General features: G+C 35.0%; 1 protein-coding gene across 1 annotated transcript in view; it reads right to left on the bottom strand.

Moving 5' to 3' along the window:
• The window catches only part of CDH9 (cadherin 9), a 97689-nt gene that overhangs the window by 10304 nt on the left and 67570 nt on the right, over positions 1-19815 (bottom strand). Inside the window, exons 4-9 of the mRNA XM_058030747.1 lie at positions 15228-15347; positions 12953-13120; positions 9079-9266; positions 7533-7786; positions 6129-6265; positions 4613-4734 (exon numbers count right to left, since the gene is read on the bottom strand). Of these exons, the coding sequence (XP_057886730.1) occupies positions 4613-4734; positions 6129-6265; positions 7533-7786; positions 9079-9266; positions 12953-13120; positions 15228-15347 (989 nt within the window). The remainder of the gene's footprint in view (positions 1-4612; positions 4735-6128; positions 6266-7532; positions 7787-9078; positions 9267-12952; positions 13121-15227; positions 15348-19815) is intronic.

The following is a 19815-nucleotide window of genomic DNA, read 5'->3' as shown; positions in this document are numbered from 1 at the left end:
AGAGAGGACCAGGCTTTTAATCCACTTGAAGCATTTAGGCTTTCATTTTTTTATTATATCATGCTCTTAGTTAAACCTGGTCGTTGTACAACAGAGAAATAAAAGTAATAAAAGACTTAAAGGTATCTCTAAGCACTTGAGAAAGAAATGTCTAGAAACTGTTAGTGTTGGTTTTTGTCTAACATTTTTTAAGAAGTGGTATAGAAGAGAACAGAAATTCTGTATCTCAAAGCACTGGCTTTCTTGAAAGTTGTTGAACTTCTTTGGTGCTGCAAATGTTTCTCTAGGAATCTGGTAACACCTCACCACTTTGTCTGCAATAAACTATGGGGGAAAAAAATCCTGTGAGAGAGACAATGTATGGCAATCATGAGAACAATATGTGCAAATGTTATGGGGAAACAATGGAAGAACAGATTTTTTCTCCTATCCTTTCCTCCTCTTACCCCTTTTCCTGCCTGTATGATCTGGTAGGGTCAATCACTAGCTAACCTTTAATGTATTACTACAGCAAGCATAAATAAGCATCACAGAGGTTAAGTAAAAGACGCGATGGTATGGCCCATAGGAGTGTTTAAAAATCAATGCAGCTGTCAGTGGATGTCCACCTTGCCATTATGCGGCCTGAGTGATCACACTTGTACAGACACAATTCTAGGCTGTACCCCTGTAAGGTGCTAGCTGCAGAAAACTGTCTCCATCACACATGTGCAAGCTTGAAGAGATGCCTGTCACTGCACAAAACTTCACATTCAGTAATGCAAAGCAGTTTGGTTTCCAGAGCTTGGCTCTGTTCCACAAATGTGTTGGCAGTTTTAAGCAGGACTGAATGCTTATCAAAATTTGGAAAACTCTCACTTCAATTCTTACTTAAAAAGAAAGACTGTTAGCATGGGTCTCTCACTAAAATAAGCCAAAAGGCGTCTACCTAGTGAAGCAGCTACAATGTATATAAAGACATGACTGATAATTAGCAATGCAGGCTTGAGAAAAAGTGATCTCGCTCTGCTTCATTTTAAAAAGAGAGGGAGGGTATGGAGAGTAATGAAAAGAAAAATCAGCCAGGTCTCTGAAGGAGGAAACAAACTTTCTACGTTCTGTTGTCTCAAAACCTGTGAATGGCAGGAAAAATATTGCATCAGTGGGGAAAAGTAGTGACCCTTGTTGTATTCTTGATGAATGTTGAAATTCGCTAAATTTTTGCCAAAAAAAAACTTTGCAATAAACTATGGAGCTAAACTTTTACCAACAAGTTATTCAGTTAAATCAGTCTCCTTCTCGAGTATATCTGCCTGGTTTCCATGGAGAGTACTCATCCTCTAATCCAGCTAAAAAGACCCAATTAATTCCTGTGACAAGGGTATGAGAGACCTTGTGCCAAAGCCTTCCCCACAACAGTCCCTGGGGCTTCAGGATTAGGGGTTTCTAAATTGCATGAGAGGAAGTCTGCTCCCTACTTTTCTTTAGCCTGTATACTAGCCAATGAAATAAGATTCTCATGTTGACAAAAGTGTTTCAGCCTAATGAACACACATTTTTATTAACCTTTTATGATAAGGTTTATCCCCAGTCACACCATTGTTGCTTGGACACAAAAGAGTAGGAGACACTGTAGGATTTTCTTTCCTCTGACCCTCCTAAGGCTATCTGAAAACCACAAGCGAAGCATCTAATATCTGTTGATGCTGAGAATGAGTACTGTTGCCTGGTGGCAGAGAAGCAATATTTGATCATTCTCATGCATGTACCTGAAACTTAGAAAGGTGTGCGACTAATAGCTGGTCCTGGTTTAAAAAAAAAACAAAAAAACCAACCAAAAACCTAAATATATTTATCTTCTCAGCCTGATTCTTTTGTTATGGCACCAGATGCAGAAGCAGTGCTGTGATGTGTCAGGAAACAATAATGGTTATAATCAAAAAGCTGGTTTGGGAGATCTCTAAAATGGGTTGGAATAGTAATAAATGAAAATATGTTTCCATTTTTCTTGTACTATACAGGGACTGCTAGGCATGAGCAGTACAGGTTCTCTGGAACTTAGCACACTTGGCCAAAACATTCAAGTTCATATATCTATATTCATTGTTATTTTAAGCACCAAAATAAAAGTACTCTCATGTATTGAAGGTAGTCTCTCTTCTGAAATACTAAGCCAATTATGCATAAATGTTCAGATACAAACTCAGGTGCCTCTCTTGAAGACCTCAGCTGTTAAGAAATAGAAAGCCAAATTGAATCTCTCATTTTTCTATGGCTACACTTGGTGCACACTCTATTTCTAGTATTTTTGTGGGATTTTCCAATGAGGGAAAATAATTTCTGAAATTATATTGGTAAATTAGATGTGTAGGAGGCCTGAAAAACGACACGCATACCTATTGAATGGGTCTCTGTCATATCTGCTATTAAGTAAGTACAGAATTTACCAGAAAGGTAAATGATATTTCATACATTCATGGGTATTTCACCAAGTATGCTAGACTAGATGGAAATTGCATTAAGGAAATTGACAACCAGTCTGCCTGGACTGAACTGAACTTCTTCAAATATATGACAAAACCTGTGTTTGCTGGTTGGCGAAATTGCACAAGATTAATTTCAATTAGATCTTAATTTCTCAGCTTTTGAAACATTCTTTGTGTTATGCAAATAAAATACATGACTCACTTTTCTACCAGTCATCACACTCAGATTTTAAAATTTATTTACCTCAATTTTGTCTTGTGTAATGAGACATTGTTACAGTAACAGAATTTAGGTTCTACGGCATCTGTTTGAACATAACAGCTAGAATTATCTGAATGCGTTCAGCTTAAAAGTCATAAAGTAAAACTCTATGGGTCTAACAGCCAAAAGCTTGGAGAATTTTTGTACCTTCTGTAAGGCTTGAACTGTAGTCTTAAGTGGCAATTTATGTCACTGGTTAAGACAGGACGATGTGATTATAAACCTTAGTTGTTGTGAAAAGCACTCTCTTTTCAATTTTCTGGTATGATAATTCCTTCCACTGTTTTAATTTAATTCATCACTTCCTTTGAAGTGTATATTCATCTATTTATATCATTTACATGAAAAATAGTAAAATATTCTTTAAAAAAAGAATAAAAAAGTTGTCAAATACCTCTTCAAAGGGAAGTGATTTTTTTTAATCAAGGTATCTTCTTCCATCCTAACCCATTTTGCCTGAATTCTGATATTATATTTAATGAATGAAAAATAAATAGAATTCTATGCGGTCTTCTTATAATCCATTGTGTCCTTTTTTTTCTCCATTTTTTATTTATTTTTCTATCTGTTAAAAAATTTATAAAACATCACTTGAATTGGATCAGAATTGAACAAGAACACGTGTTCTTGCTCTGCATAGGGTTCTGCAATACCTGAAAAACTAAACTCCTCTTAGGTACCATCTATGCTACCTTCAGTGAGGCCTCTGTGACTTAAATAAACACTGGTAAAAAAAATCAGGTAAAACATGAGCATGGTTCCTGATGCCTATCCATATCTCCCATCTTCATGAAGTCCTTGAATATTGCGTGGTCACTGTGCTCTAAAGAAAAACAAAATATTATACATTCTGATCCTTTCCACATATTTTCCATGAAGCCAGACTGTTTTGCTGGATGATGCCAGCCTAAAGCTGGTGAGCCACGAGGATAGACCTAAGCTCCTCTTAGGGCTTCATCCTGGCTTGGCTCTCCTACAGTAGAAACCCACTCATGTTTGTGTAAGTGAAAATAATGATCTCAACTTTTTTCTTCCAGTCAAAAATCAATCAGTCTAGAGAAGAGGCTCACGTGTGAGCCATTTTAGAGAGATAATCTTAGAGTACCCTCTCTGTTACAAAATCCACTTCTTTGGTAAATCTTGTAAACAAAAAATCTTTCTTCACAAGATTTTATACTGAAGGACTGACTGGCATTAGCATAAATAGATGATGTCGTGAAGGCAGCAATATTAAGACATTTTTGTAATATGCTGGCTCTGAGTTCTCTTGGTTTATCTACTTACTTGAATCCAAATAATCACTTTGTTTTATCCTTAACTTTTTTTCTTGTCTCTTAGAATTTTACAGAAATCTGAGACAGTTAAGAAAAGTATATACGTGATCTTTGACCAGACTCAACACAATGCCAGACTGAGTTATAACCTACAATGGAAACAGTTACACTGCCCTTTATTTTTGAAAAAGCTTGGTTTACACACCTTCTTAACTGAGACATAATAAAGATTTTCCTGCCTCATGTACTTGAAGGTGTTGCTACATTAACTAAGCCAATGATAAAAATCCAGAAATAAATGTAATTATTGTACAGCATAAAGCATTTTTTAGCATTATGCAAACCCATTTCTGAAAAATATTTTCTGGTATTATAAATGAAAAACCACCTAAAAGTATCATTTTTTTATTATATCCTATGCTATTGTACTAGGATATTATCTTTCATCTTTTATGTCCTTTTTGGAATCAACTTGTATTTTTTGCAGAAGATAGGAAATTAAGAGGCTGGGTTAGTCTACTGCTGTTCAAACTAATATGTTGAATTCTTCATGATGGCACTGCAGGATAGTTTCCTTACAACTCCTTTGGTAAATATCAGTATTGGTTTACCTGTCCTGCTTTTGCATTTTCACAAACAAATGTTTCATAGTAGTTGGCAAACTCTGGTGCATGATCATTTATGTCTAAAATTCGTATGAAGACAGGTATTTGGCTACTTTGTTTAGGGTTATCTGAAAAAAAGAAAAAAATATTACAATAAAAAGAGATATGTATATGAAAAAATTCCAATACTTTTTTTCCAAAAGATATTAGAAATGTTCAATTTTCTTGATTATAATAAAACAATTATATTTCATTTTCTGATGACATACATTACATATACATAAAAGTCCTATGTATAATTGAAACAAGTTTTTCTATTGTTTTATATATATATATGTGTACATATCATATAAAGTATGCTCAAATTGATTTACATTAAAAACAGATCACTGAGTTGTTAGGGAGTTGTATTACTTATATCAGTTCGACAAATAATTAATTGCAAAAGTTGTTCCATGAGGCTGAGCTGTTAAGAACATTTACTTTTTCAAATCAATAAAGCAGTAAAAGAGTGTCAGTGAACAACTCTACCACCAAAAACACACACAAACACGAAACCGTAAAAAACTCAAACCAAAGTTTCCTTTCTCCCCTAACTATAAAAAACAAAATAATAAAATGATTTATGCAGGATATGATCATCAATCAATCTTCCCAAACCTCCAAACTCAAGGTATTGCCAGAGAGGATTCTCACACTATGCATATTGAAAATGTAGAACATTTTTAACCAAACATTGAAAAGTATTTAAGAGGAAAAGGTAAAAGATATAAATCTTTCTGAAAATGGGGATATGATTCATCTCTCCACATTACCCAACTCCCAGACTCTTAAGCACATTGACTCCAGGGGAATCTATAGGAGAATAAAGGAAGGCAGAAAAGTTTTTCCCTAAAATCATATGTTTTCCCCTTTGATGACTGTTGCCTCAGAAAAAAGGTAGGCAAGAGACATCTAGCCTGAAAGTATCTAAGAGAATAGTAAAGAATCCAGGTGAAAGATTAAGCCCACAGTTTACTTCTGATATGGAGGGCAAAAAATTTCCCTAGTCTTGACTTCAAACAAAGCCATTTTCTGAGATAAGTTAAATCAGCTGAGGTAAAGCATAATTTTTTTCTCATTTACAAAGGTTATTCTGACAATGTATTTGTATGTCAGGGGCTTTTTTTCTCCTCTTCCCCAAAGATTTTCCCAAAGACTTAGCTCGGGATAGAGTCAGTGCATCACACCTGCACCAAATTATTTGATGTGAATTCTCAAGGATCTAAGTTAACTTATCTAATGTATATTTTACATGGCTTTATTGAGCCTGAGAGTTCCTAAATATCTTTATGAAAAATGGGCAAAATATAGCTTAAAATATAAATTGGACTTTTATATGTATGTTTAAAGATGTCTTGTCTATCAATAATATCTGGATAAGAGCAAAACTAATGAAACAAGGTAAGTCACAGAAACTGTAGAATTTAATTATTTTCTCAGTTCAAATATTCTTCTGAGATAAATTTTATCTTCATCTTACTGATTTCAGTTGCTATGACAGTGATGTTGTGCCAGGGAGTTTCTTCTCGGTCAAGTGGCTTCGAGAGGAATAAGGATCCATTTCCTGAATAGATGTTGAATATTCTGTCAAGGTCAGTGTGTCGATCTACAGAATATCTGTCAAGACACAGTAAAATTGAGCATCACAATCTCCCATTGCAGTCTCCAGTTTTGCTCACAGCCACCTCTAAAAGTTTTCCAATTTTAACTGTGCTTGATCAAGAATGTTTTCTTTCCAAATAACCTAAGTTTTCCCTTAACTACCTGCATACTACAAATACTTAGAAACAATTTTAAGACTAGTGAGGAGGATGAAGACAAAACTTAATGTCGGTGGTTTTTAGATTGATAATTGAAATTACATTTTAGCTCATAAAGTAAATTTAGGACTAATAACTAAAAGTGAACTTTTTCAGGTAAGATTTTTTGCAAATTAATGGTTTCTGAGAGAACTCTGTCACCAAAGGACACATATTGCAGACACAAGAAAGTATCAATTTAAAAAAATCTATTTTTGAGGTGTCATAAGGACCACAAACATGAGAGAAAAATCTTTCAATTACTTGTTCTTTAATATGAAACTTCTTAAAATCTTGTTTTGTGATGCTTGTTTTTGCTTTGTTTTTACCCAGTGAGAAAAAACTTGGTTTACAGCTGTTTTCTAATCAGCCTAGTAGCTGGCAGTCATTATCAGGTTAAACTGAGATTTTATACATATTTTTCTTTAAAATATTTTATTTCCTCCTCCTCCCACACCTCCTACTTCAACACATACTGCTGTAGGACATAGAAAGCTTGTTCAGAAATGCAGAGATCAATTTTCATAATCACTTGCATGGTAAATAGACAAACTTAAGTGCCTTGTTTGTCACTGCAGATAATAATAGCAGATTGGTAACAATTACAGCAATTTCGCAGCACTGAACTCTTAGTTCTAATTGTTATTACTTTCTTGCAATCATTTCTTATTCAATATACTGTGATCATTAAATAGTTAAATTATGGAACATGGATGCTATGTACAGAAGTGTGACTGTCATCAAGCATCAGGGAGCTCAGAAATACAAAATTTTGAATGTTTTAGATAGTATAAAAGAATAATTTTATGAACAGCTTGGGGAAACTACTAAAACATGCTGGCAATTAAGTGCTGACATCTCCTTTCTTTTTACCTGGTTCCTGTAGACTGTTCTTAAAAAGCATTCTCTGCACTGCTCATTGTGCTAATTGTATTTGCCTTCACAAGCTCGCACAGACATTTCCCTTGGACACCTTCCAACAGCCCCCATGCGCTTAATTACCCAAAGAGCCTCTTTCTACCTTGCACTCTCATCGTTCTCTGTTGACCCACATCTAAAGAATTCTATATTGTATAATGGCTTACTTTATTGCGTTCTTTGCTATATCTGGGTCTTGGGCGACAACCTGCCCAATAATGCTTCCTTCCTTGGCATCTTCGTCTACCTCTATTAAATACCAGGGTCTGCTGAACACTGGAGGTTCATCAATGTCTTCAACAGAGATTTTGACAAAAGCCGTGTCTTTGAATGGCCCCAGCTGAAGAAAACGAGGATCAGGATGAGCGTTGCTTGCTTCTACTTTTAGGGTATATAACACCTTGTTTTCAAAATCCAGATGCTGAGGAGCAAATAATAATAATAATAATAAAGAAAATTACATCACCTTAAGAAAAATGTGAGTAAGTTTACAGTCTAAATCGAAAGATGAAACATTTTTAGGAGCAAAAGCTCAAAATTTTACTCCATCTTGGAGAAGATGGAATATATTAGATCTTATTCTAGACACTAAAATTAAGAATTATTATAGGATAGCAAGGCAGTTATGATCCCTCTTCCTATTAATTGTTCAGGTTCCTGAAAAAACAGGAGGCTTTGACTTACGTAAAAATATAGAAACATGGAAGTTTTACTCAGTCCACAACAAGGAGTAGTGTAAAGTCTTATTTGTCTCATCACATTGGCAGTAAAAAGAGCAATTATCCCAGTTCTTAAATTATCTCTGTCCTATTTATCTTTTACTTTCTTTCACCCATTACCATCTACAGTTTGGCACTAGGAACACACCAGACTTGTCCCTGGTCTCCATGTTCCTCAGTAAAAAGAAAATCTGTGAAGTTTGATTTTCAATCCATATGACATTTACATCATGCATATCCATATATGTATATGTAGGTAGACCTTCTTAGAGACATATAAATAAACAAGTATATGTGTTTCCAAATATGTTTATAGATTGGTATTTTATTCATAGGTAGTTATCAATTAATGTTACTGATATATTTAATAACATTAAAATCAATAAAAGGGTTCAGAGTTTAAGAGGCTGAATTCTGAAAAGGAACCAATAATGTTGTCAGACATGGGATTCTGAATTAAACTTCTGTAAATGTCTTTGCTCTTTGGAGTTTCACTGACATCATTTGTAACAACTGAAGTGTCACCAAAACTGGACTTAAAGCAAGACAGATTTTAGGTACTAGGGATAACTGGCTGTTGAACAGATTAGAGAGGGAGAGTTTAATCTCAGACGCGCAAATTCATCAAGGTCCAGGTAAGCCTACCGCTCTTGTAAGTCTTAGCACAGCAATCGGCTGATAAACCCCACTGTGAACTGAACCTCTCCAAGTTTTCACAGCCCTAATTTGAAAGTACTGTGTGTGAGAGTCTATATATTGAACAGACAGCAGCCCCTGAAATATTGCTTTATGTGAAGTGACATGCCAATAAATTTCCCTTGAGACTTGAAAATAACAGATACCTGCTGAAGAAAGAGAAGAACAAAACTAATACAACAGCTCCTTGGCAGCCTGACCCCTTGTGAGATCTACCCTCCCTTCCCCTGGAAAAAGAAAAATAACCGTAACACCTGAAGAGCTAAGTACATATAAAAGAGAGGGAGAAAAAGTAAACCTTTTTGACAGTTATAATCCCTTCCTGTGTGTCCTTGTCAGTGATGATATCAAACATGTCTGATCCATCCCCATTGGAGATGCTATACTCAATCTCTGCATTTTCTCCCACATCGGGGTCATTGGCTTTAATTCTGCCAAGAGGAGTCCCAGGTGGTGCAGATTCAGGAGAGCTGAACTGGTAGGAGCCTAGAAGAGCAAAATCAAACATTTATTGTTTTGAGAAATATTTTTTTTCTGAATAAAAATTATCTTCAATTTCAACTAGATTTTTTTAAAGTAACTTGAAGTTCCAAACACTGTAAGAAGAATGCCACTAGTCATCACACTAAACTTTAAAACAAGATTTGGAGTTGATTGACAAACTGTCAAAATATTCAATTTTTTCTTCAAAGCCATATAACACTTCTTTTTTTCTTCAGTTTTAAGGGACAAAGGTGCAAAACAGTGAGGTACCAGTTCTTACCCTGATTATTAGCACTATATATATATATATTTATCTAGAAATGTTCCTAGATATATTTAGAAATAGGAAAGGATTTTGTTTTCTTCTCTCAAGGTTGTTCTCAAATAAGAGCTGTAGAAATCTGTGAGGATTTTGGAAAGAGACTAAAATAGAATAACATTTTCTTTTAATTACTTTGAAATATATTCCAGTAAGTGTTCTGTTTGAAAATAATAAATTCATTTGTTATTGATAATACATGGTAAAGAGTCATGGTAAAGGGCATTTGTACACATGTTCATGTTAATGCTATTTTTATTTTTATAATCAGTCTTCTATAAAGAAATCTGATTACACAGACCCTTTACGCTTGCTTGTGTGTATGAAGAGTGAATTCAAATGTACTTTCTGACAACTTTTTTTTTTTAAATCTAATTTTAAAGACATGCTGTAGCAGAAAAACTATTAATTTCTTCACCAGGAAGAGGGAGACATAGTAGATGTTTCCTCACTAGCAAGACACAAAAATAATCAAATTCAGTATTTTCTGTTATTTGCTACCAAGAAAATGTAAAAAAATCCAAACACATCTGATGAGTTCATATTTTGCACATAACATGCCAAAATCTAATGTTCCTTTTGTTCTGTTTTTTCATGTAAATTCATATTATTTTACTGAGTGAAGTAGTAGCATTGGAGAAATACCTTAAGAATGTGACAAAATTAGTGCCTAATAAAGGGTACAACCTTTATTCAAAGGATCCAAAGAAGACACATATAAATTGTATTGACTTGTAGTAAAGTACAGTCAACTCTCCTTGTTGCAACAACGCTATTTCCTCTATTTACACGCTCTTTTAAGGCACCTAAAGGATCCTGACCTGTTCCATTTAATACAAGGAATGTATCAAAATTCTACGTGCAGAATGAGTTTCTGTCCCCAGTTGTAAAGACTAAGTACAAAAGAGAGTTCCTGAAAACACCTTGTATTTATATAGATGTGTAGCAAAATGGAAGCTAATGCTTGATGCTAAATTGTGATTGCTGTTCCAAATTCAAGGTTGTAAGTGAAAACTCAGCAGCAGCCTATTTTTCTGTGATCCACACAGACTAAAATGTATATTGTTCCCTCAAACCAGTCTGCAAATGGGATGAAAGGTAGGATTCCTGGCAGCTAAATCATGAGTTTCAAGCCTCGAACCCTTGAAAATTCAAGGGTTTGGCAGCTGAGCCAGATCTACCATAAGAACAGATTCAGTCGTGGTACTTATTACTCCTTCCAGATAAATACCTCCCTTCAGGGCTTTTTTTGTCTGAAAGCATTCCTACTTTTGTGGTGCTGTGTGAATGCTACACATTTCAGGATGTGAGATGGCTATTTAGTTTGCAGTATAATAGAATTCAAAATGTGTTAGTACCATTTAAATTCCATTTAGGCCTATGTCTTCTAATTTTCCACGACTACTTTTAGGAAAAAAAGCAAAACAGAAAATGCTTCTTCTTGATGCGGTCTGAAAAACCACTACTTCACAGTGCCATTTCACTTTCTCCAGTCCCTCTAAGAAATCCATTTTTCAGTCCTAAATACCTTGATATCAACTGGAGTTGCTTGCAATTGCCGTTCACCTGCTACTTTGGGCAACAATTTCACTTATTGTTGCTTCACATAAGAGAAAAAGGAAGACAAATGCTTTCATAAAAAGCAAACTTCCAGAACAGATAGTTTTTTGAAGGTGTACCCCTCATCGTAACTACCCAAGAAGAAATCAAATCTGCCTGATATTTCTCTTTCTTTGATTTCCTAGAAAGTGTAAAACCCACCCTGCTGAGGAGAAAGAAAATGAGAGGGAAGGATCACCAGCACAACTGAAATTGCAGCATTGGAAGATCCCACAGCAAGCCTTCTGTAAACCACACAGTGTGTTTCAGTGATGTTCAAAGTAGAATACTAGGGAGAACATTGAGGCATCAAATTGTGTAAATTTCTCCAAAAAAGTACCCATCCCAAAGTTTATTGAAACAATTAGAAAAGCTTTCATAGACTTGAAGTTTCAGTTAATTTTGAAAGAGCATTCTTTTTCAGAAAAACACAGGCCAAGGGGACTGGAAACCTTAAATTATTTTGCAGTTCTATACATTCTTCATTCTTTCTTTTATCTTATTTGATTTTATTCAACAGTGAGGTTTACAATGCAATGTGCCACCATAAATTATAGGTTAGGTTCCAGAATTTCTATTTGCCAAAATATTTTAGGCTTGCATTATGCTATACATTTTTAAAAAGTATCCCCTCATGAAGTTGAACAGGAAGTTCGGTTAAAAATTGATGTTTGAATTTACCATGGGAAGGTGATTGTCATTAAGTGAACTCTGAATGTGAATTGAAATTATATTTCTTTATGAGAGTACTTCCCCTCCCCTCTCTTCTTTTAAAGCAATGTGTTATCATGGATAGAGATTAAAGCAGTAATTTATAATTCCAAACATCCATTCTTCCATGCTGTCAGAGTTTTCCAATATTTTTTTTAAAACTGCACTAGATTGAACAGTTTGTACTATTCTGGGTGTACTTATTGCCATGGTACTGAAGTGCTTTTCAAGTCCAGGAGAGCATTTTATAAATCAGCTCTCTTTGTTCAGTCCTTAGTGGATCCGTAAAGAGAGCCAGGTCTCTCATCAGTGTGAACAAGCAATTCAAATTTTATTATGTGGACACTTTTCTGGCAGGCACTGAACCAAGGCTATAAATTTCTCCTATCTGCAGCCTATCAAACAGTTATCAGACACAGACTGTAACAACATGAGATTAAATTTAAACACTGTCCTAGGATAAAAAGATTTTTGTAGGGTATTACTCAGAAGTTTTCTGTGTGGTGCTGCTTTCTGCTATTTGCTATTTTTTTTCTTGTACAAGGATACTTTTAAAAAACTTTATTTTATTGTGTCAGACTGGCCTAGATTATCATAAACATTCAAGAACTGAACACAGATTACTAGTACCTAAACCAAATGCTTAGACTGCCAGCAGAACAAATTACCTGATCAACTCTGCCTGTGGAATTCAGAACATTAGAAAACCTGCAATGTTTTTGCTTGCTTCAACACAGGGAACTAAAAGAACAGATCCTTATATTTTGTAGCTAAATTCCTCTAAAGTCCCTGCAGTTGGCCTAAAATATTGTTAGAGTTTATATTTCTGTAAGCAGAGTAAGAATGAGAAATTTATCACTCCAACAAAGAATTTGATGTTAAAAAAATGTAGACAGAGATTCCCATTTGCCTTGGAATGCTGCAAAATAAACAGACACAGCTGTGGGTAAGTACTACAAAAACAGCAATTAAAAAAAACCCCAAAAATTCCAGATGAACAAAGCAAACCAGCTGATTTTGAGGGGTTCTTGGGAAAACCAAACTATTAGACGCTCCATACTCTGGGGGAAGCGAGGTGGATTGTCGTTGACGTCAGTCAGGGTGATGTTCACCGTGGTGGTCCCTGATAATCCTCCCATCTGGCCTCCCATGTCCTTTGCCTGGATAACCACTTGGTACTGCTCCCTGTTTTCTCTGCTCATGTCTGGTAAAGCAGTCTTGATTATGCCTTGAAGGAGTGAAAAAAAGGAGAGACAGAGAGGTGAAGGAGCAGCCCCATCCACTATATTCTCAGAGCTCTTAGAGGGATTCATGTCAGATACAAGGTGCAGATGATAATCCATAGCAATCACAACAAGGTATACTGCAATAAGCCTTTCAATCTATGGATGCTTTAATGTGATTTTAAGAAAATAGACAAAAAAATGTAACAGAAAATATTCATTGCTTTTGTTTTGCTAAATCAACTTGATTATTCTTTTAATGACAAAAAATATCAATACGTTCATTGAAATAATGAAATTTTGCAGTTTCTATCCTCATTCATTATTTACCATATTGTATAATCTTCAGCCCTGGTGACATTTTGATATTATAGCACAAGGCTGAAGTCTAACATGCTCACGATTGATTACTCTAGGCTGTAATAGATCATTGATTTTTATGTTCAGTGATGTCCACTGTAAGTCAGGAGCTACAGCTAATAAAATAATTGGAGAAGAGTCTAAAATTAGTTTTGAAAATCTTTTTGGGGTGTCCAGTTTGAAGGATTTCATAAGTGTAATTTGAATGTCTCAGACAATTTTTCAGTACACAAAAAAATAAATGTCTTGGGTGAGAAAACCAAAAGTGGTGCTGTACACTGCTTCATTAAAGTTCCTTTTTGAAAACCAACCAAAGCTTTTTATTTTTATTTATAAGAGTAGTGGCTTTTAAAAGCTGGAGTGAGCAGAGCTTTCTTTTGTGAAGTGGGAAAATGTAAACATAGTGTCCTTTTCTGCTTGGAGGTTTCACAGCCCTTCCCTTTCTTTCTCAGAAGAAGGCTTTCATTATAGGCTCAGTTTGATATTACACACACAAAAAAAAGGCAATCCTGGAAAATTTACACTTCTAGCAAGTGAGGGAAATAAAGAAAAAACCTTTGCAGCTTAGAGCTTATGACATTCATGTCTGAGCCAGGATTACCAGGTTCTGATTATCATACCTAGACTTACTAATACATGTAACATAAAACAGCAAATTGGATTAAAATAAGAAAATTAATCCCTGAACCAAAGATGAGAGGCTGGGTGTTTCCCTTACTGCCTGCCCGCCTAAACACCTTCTGCCATCAGTTATTGCCCATGTGGTACTGGTCCTGTTTCCCTGCTCATGCCTGGTGAGGATGTTTGAGTAGAGGATTGGAGAAAAGAGAAAAAAAAAAGAGAGAGGTTGAAAAAGGGGGGAAATTCAAACACTTTTATCCAATGCAAAATCTTTATGCTCCCTTTTAAAATTGTCATTAATTATTGTTTGCATATTATGTCTTTGCTGTATTTAGAAAAAAACCCAAATTGTTGCAACAGAAAGTTAGCCATCATCTCAGCACTCTCAGTGGATCAGGAACTTCAGGGATTCTGGACAGGGTTGCACTTAAATTGTCAATTAGAAAACCAGAATAATTTTGATAACATGCAAGAAAAACTAATGCAATGACTATTGAGTCTTGAGTGCCTTAGGATCAGATATTTGGAATAAGAGTGTTCTGGTGACATCTTTCCTTTCTGAACCCTAATTTTGAGTTATAGATGCCCAAAATTCACACTTTTTTTTTTTTAGCTTGTGTTTGTCTCATTCAAATTCTTGCATAAATGTGAAAAAGGCTTCAATTCATTCTTTTCAACTTAAAAGCATTAATGACACTTGCTTCAGTTCCTATAACTCTTGGAAGCATAATACAGCTTCAAAAAACCTTTACGTTAAAAATTAACTTATGAAAAAACAGTGGTCAGGGATCTATTCCAAACTTTTAGAAATACGTAATCGCCTGTGAGATTTTTTTTTTACCTTATAGTATGAAAATGTCCAGTTCCTATTTATGTTTTTTAAAGGTAAACAGATGAAATTCCCAGAAACTGGTGTAAAAATAGGCTTGTGACTAATTTTGACGAGTCTTTGGACCCTTTACAGTATATTACACTTTTTTTTTTTTAACTTTTGGCCTTTACAGTTAGCAATCATCTTCTGAAAATCTTAGTTATACCAAGAAAAGAAATTTTTCTGCATTATTATTATTATTTTAAAAGAAAAAAACATACTTTTATTTTGATTCCAGTGAGACAGAATGGTTTTCTAACCTGTTTCTGGATCCACTGAGAAATACGGCTGTCCCTGGAGGATGCTGTACACCACTTTGGCACTGTTCCCATAGTTGGCATCATCAGCGTCTGTGGCTGTCACCTGAATAACAGATGTACCTAAATAGGTACCAAGAAAAGAATCAGCAGATTTTAGGAAGGCATTTACTTCTTGTAAACCATATACAGTTGTTGAAGTATTGAATTCAGTTAGAAATCAAACAGCATCCACTGGAGCAATCCAGAGCTATCCTACTCAAGAGAATAAATGAAATCCCATCTTCCTGGTGACTGCACCTAAAATCATTATCACTTAAGATCCATGCTTCAGTTTAACAAGATAAACATACAGGGACTGACAGGGACTTTGAAACACAACACAGCATTAGTTTTTTTGGTGATCAAACAGATATGAAGATTGTTCTCTGGCAATAATACAACCTCAGTTGAAGCTGTTTACTTAAAGGTTTGGTTTAATTAATAAACCAACCTAAAGCAAATTTCCCCATACTCATTTTCTGCTCAGATGACAAATGTCATGAATTTTGGCTCAATAGAACACTTTGTCTCATCCTAAACTGATTTTTGAGGTTCTATTTAAAAAAAAAGATTTATTTTGCAGTAAGAAATTAAATTTGTGGGATTTTGTTTGCTTGCTTTCTCTCTTGGTCAAAGTTATTTGGCAAATATAGGACATTGAATGCTGCTGATGATTTTTTGACATTCACTTATTTTATGTGACAATAGTTTACCCTTGTCCTGTGATCATAAAAAAGAAAATATAGGTTATATGGGATTATGAGTACTCTGAGCCAATACATTTGGTACAGTTTATGGTTTGGAAGCAAATGAAAGCTTCTGTAAAGCCTTTCTTATAAGATATAAAAGCACAAAGGTATCCTTCACAAGCTTTGGTTTTTTCCTTAGCACTTATATGTCAGAATGCATTTTGCTCACACAATCTAGAGCTGACAAATGTCTAGATAGATGCAGGCAGTCCAACAGCTAGAGGTGTAAAGGTGCTTGACTCCTTGCCAGGGGAGAAGGCTGACTGAGAAGAAGCTCTTTACCTTGTTTTTCGCCATTTTTTTTGGGGGGGGAGGGGTTGTTTGGTTTTTTTGGTTGTTGTTTTTTGTTTTGTTTCTTTTTTTGTTGTTGTTATCTCACTTTCTTTGCAAGGAAAAGTTCTAGTTCTAGCATTGTCAACTTAATTGATATCCCTATTCCTATTTTTCTATACCTTCAGTCTCTCCAGATCGAAGTTCCCTCAGATAACTTGCAGGCAAATGTCTGTCTTGACTATAAATTTAAAAGACCCTAATTTATGGGTGATTAATGACACAGTAGTGAATCATTTGTACTGGTGTTTTTGAGCATATTCCAGGGATTGGGAAAAGTAGAAATCCAGAGTTATCAAAACCAATTTGTGACAGTATGTTATTATCAGGTCCTGTTCGATGCAACTCTTTTTTCATAGTACATAATACAGCTTTACAAATAATACTTTTACCTAGACAACAATTACCAATATTTTAGGTTATCTGAAGAGCATGTAAAGAGAGGATGAATACTTCTCTCTCTGCAACAAACCACCACAAAAAAAGTTGTAAAAATGCTTTGTCACAAATCATCAGACTCTGAAGATTATTTTTGCCATCAGGTATCTGGATTACTTTTATGCCTGGTTAAACAGCTAGAGGTCATCTCTGTGCCAAGTTGAGCTGTAAAGGATATCACAAAGTGAATATTTAAGGAATTTTTAATCACTAGCAGTGCCCAGCAGAACTGCTCATCTGGACAAAAAAAGTCAAGACAGTTCTTTGATAATCATAAAGTTCCATTAGTCCCATCTGTTTTCAGAAAAGCAAGTTAAATTCTCTGCCTCCTCAAGGCAAACAGGGAAAGAGTCAATATCTCTTGCTAGCCTATAAAAAACCATTAATCAATAGAATAATCTGCTTATACTGTGTGACATTGTAGAATCTAGGGAAAGAGTAATTTATCTGTCTATCACCAAAAATCCAACCAAAATACCTTAATCAGAAAACTTTTTTTTCTGCAGCCTCCTGATCTAGGCACTGTCATGGGACTGACATAGAAGTTTGAGAATGGTCTTAGCAACCAAATGCACATTGATGTTCTTTTTTTTATTTTCCCAGTGTACTGTTTTGTGAAGAGAAAAAGTGCTGAATTTGTTTTGAGTTAGTTTTTGTTTTTTCTTTTTTAGAGCAGTTATTACGGGACTTAGGGCAGTCTTTGGGAGGCTTCTGTGTTTGTCTCATTGGAATGTCTGTCATTGTTTCCTGAGGCTCAAGTGCCATATAATTGTGGTTGCTGAGGAGTGTACAGAAGATGTAACAATACAGAAACTTTCTGTGTGGTGAAAAGATAGTATTACAAATCTCCTTATTTCTATTAAAATAATTGTACAACTGTGAAAAATTATTAACAAGAGTATAGCCTCAAAAAAAATCAATATCAGCAGGCAGTTAACTCTCTTTGCCAAATCTCTTTGTCTGCTGTGTCAAAAAGAAGGATGCTCACAAATGATAGACAGTACTTGTGCAACTTTCTTTCATGAGATAAGAAATTCTCTTCACTTTTTGGATCAGAAATGACAGTGAAATAAAGGCAATTAAATAAAGGAACTAAATATTAGTTAGAAATAATTGGTAAAGGGGCAAAAATTTTTAATCAAAGAAAAGTAGGCTTTATCTTTGCCCCACTTGAATGTGATCTGTTCATTTATTTATTTATTTATACTCCAGATTACCTCACAAGCAGCTTCTTACCACATTTGTCAGAGGAAATCAGCTTGATTTAAAGTACAAATAGGCTGTCTGGATGAATACAGCAGGAGTGAAGGAAACGAGTACAGTGTAGGAAGAACAGGGAGTGGGGGAAGTTATTTTTGTGTTTACCTTTGTTTCTCACCATCCAACTCTATTTTTAATGTGCAATAAATTCATTTTTCAAGTGAAGTCTGTTTTCAGCCTTGTGACAATTGATAAGAAATCACTCAATCTTTGCTTCAACTCATGAGTTTTCCATTTTCTCTTCTCTCCCAGTTCTGCTGAGAAGGGGAGTTAGAGAGCAGTTGGGTGGGCTTCTGGCAGTCAGCCATGATCAAACGTGCCACAGAGCAAATTGGTGTGAAGAATGACACAGAAAATGTGAGAATAACTGCAATAACAGTCTAAGTAGTGATAACATTAATCTTCTGCAAAGCCAAGTCCACTTCAACCCAATCCAACCCAGCAAGTTTAATCCATTTTAGGATGGTAACTAAATCTCAGAGTTCTCAGGAGCAATCTCAAGAGCAATCGCAGAGTTCTCAAGAGCAATTATGAGCAATGCCCATAATTCATTTTCCTTTTCCTTTTCCTTTTCCTTTTCCTTTTCCTTTTCCTTTTCCTTTTCCTTTTCCTTTTCCTTTTCCTTTTCCTTTTTCTCTTTTTCTTTTTCTTTTCTCATTCTTTTTCTTGTCTTTCTCTGTGTCTTGAGAATGGAAACTTAAGCACTTTGATAACATGTACGTTGCATGATGTATGGTGCCCTAATGTAGGGGCAGCAAAATGCACAAGGTAAACTTTGAAGGTAACCTGAGAGAAGACAAATCTAAATCTGTGTAAGGAGTGCTTCTGCATGTGTTTGTGTATGCATAAAAATTCATGTAAGTGCATGTAAAAATGTAGAACCCATAAAGGAAAACTACTAGAGTTACAAAGAGCATCCCTTCATATCTAAGAAGTGTCAGAATTGAGAGTCACTAACACAGATTGCTAGAAATCACGAAGAGTGAGTCATAAATTTGAAAAAAACCCCCACAACATTTGAAATGAGAATGCTTTTATGAATTATATTTAAAATTCTCTCCATTCGTTTGTGTTTTTAAGTGTTTGAAAGAGTCCCTCTGGTATAATTAGGTCTCCCAACATGATACCAGAGTCCACTGCAAAACTGAAGTAAATAGCTTGAGGACAATTGTTGGAAAAGAGGTCTTCCACTAGATGAGACAGGCACATATTTTGCTATCTTTTCATGTGAAGTCATGCTGTTCAGCATGCAACTCTTGTTCCTACTTGGCTCCTTTTGCTGACACGAATTACAACCATTTCTGCCAGTCAGAAGGATATATCTACATCTACTGGAAAATTTTAGTTTTACTGATAACTTGTTCTGTAACCTTCATTTTAAACAGTGTTCTCCATCTTGGGAGAAGAAAATGAGCAGATTATGCTGTTAGTAATGCATGCTTCAAGATTCAACCATGAATGTTGGATAAAAAAATTACAGTGATTTAAATATCATTCAGAATCAGGTCTTTTTTTTTTAAAGGGAAATCTGAGAGTTCAAAATGCATTTTGATTCTGACATTTTTTATAAAACTTGTATTTCGGAACAATTCAAACTTCTGATTTAAAGAAAAAAATAAGAAGACTTTGACTTTCTTCGGCCAGCATAAAGTACTCAAAAAGTTGTTTGGAAACACAACAGTCTGAAAATGCTGAAACAGGATGTTTTCACATTATGACACAGCTTTGTTTCTATTTTATTTTTTTAAGTCTACTTCTGTCAAAACTGGAAA

The sequence above is a fragment of the Melospiza georgiana genome, chromosome 1 (genome assembly GCF_028018845.1).
Source record: "Melospiza georgiana isolate bMelGeo1 chromosome 1, bMelGeo1.pri, whole genome shotgun sequence".
NCBI lineage: Eukaryota > Metazoa > Chordata > Aves > Passeriformes > Passerellidae > Melospiza > Melospiza georgiana.
The sequence above is the reverse complement of the archived record's forward strand: the minus strand, read 5'-3'. Positions and strand labels throughout refer to the sequence as shown.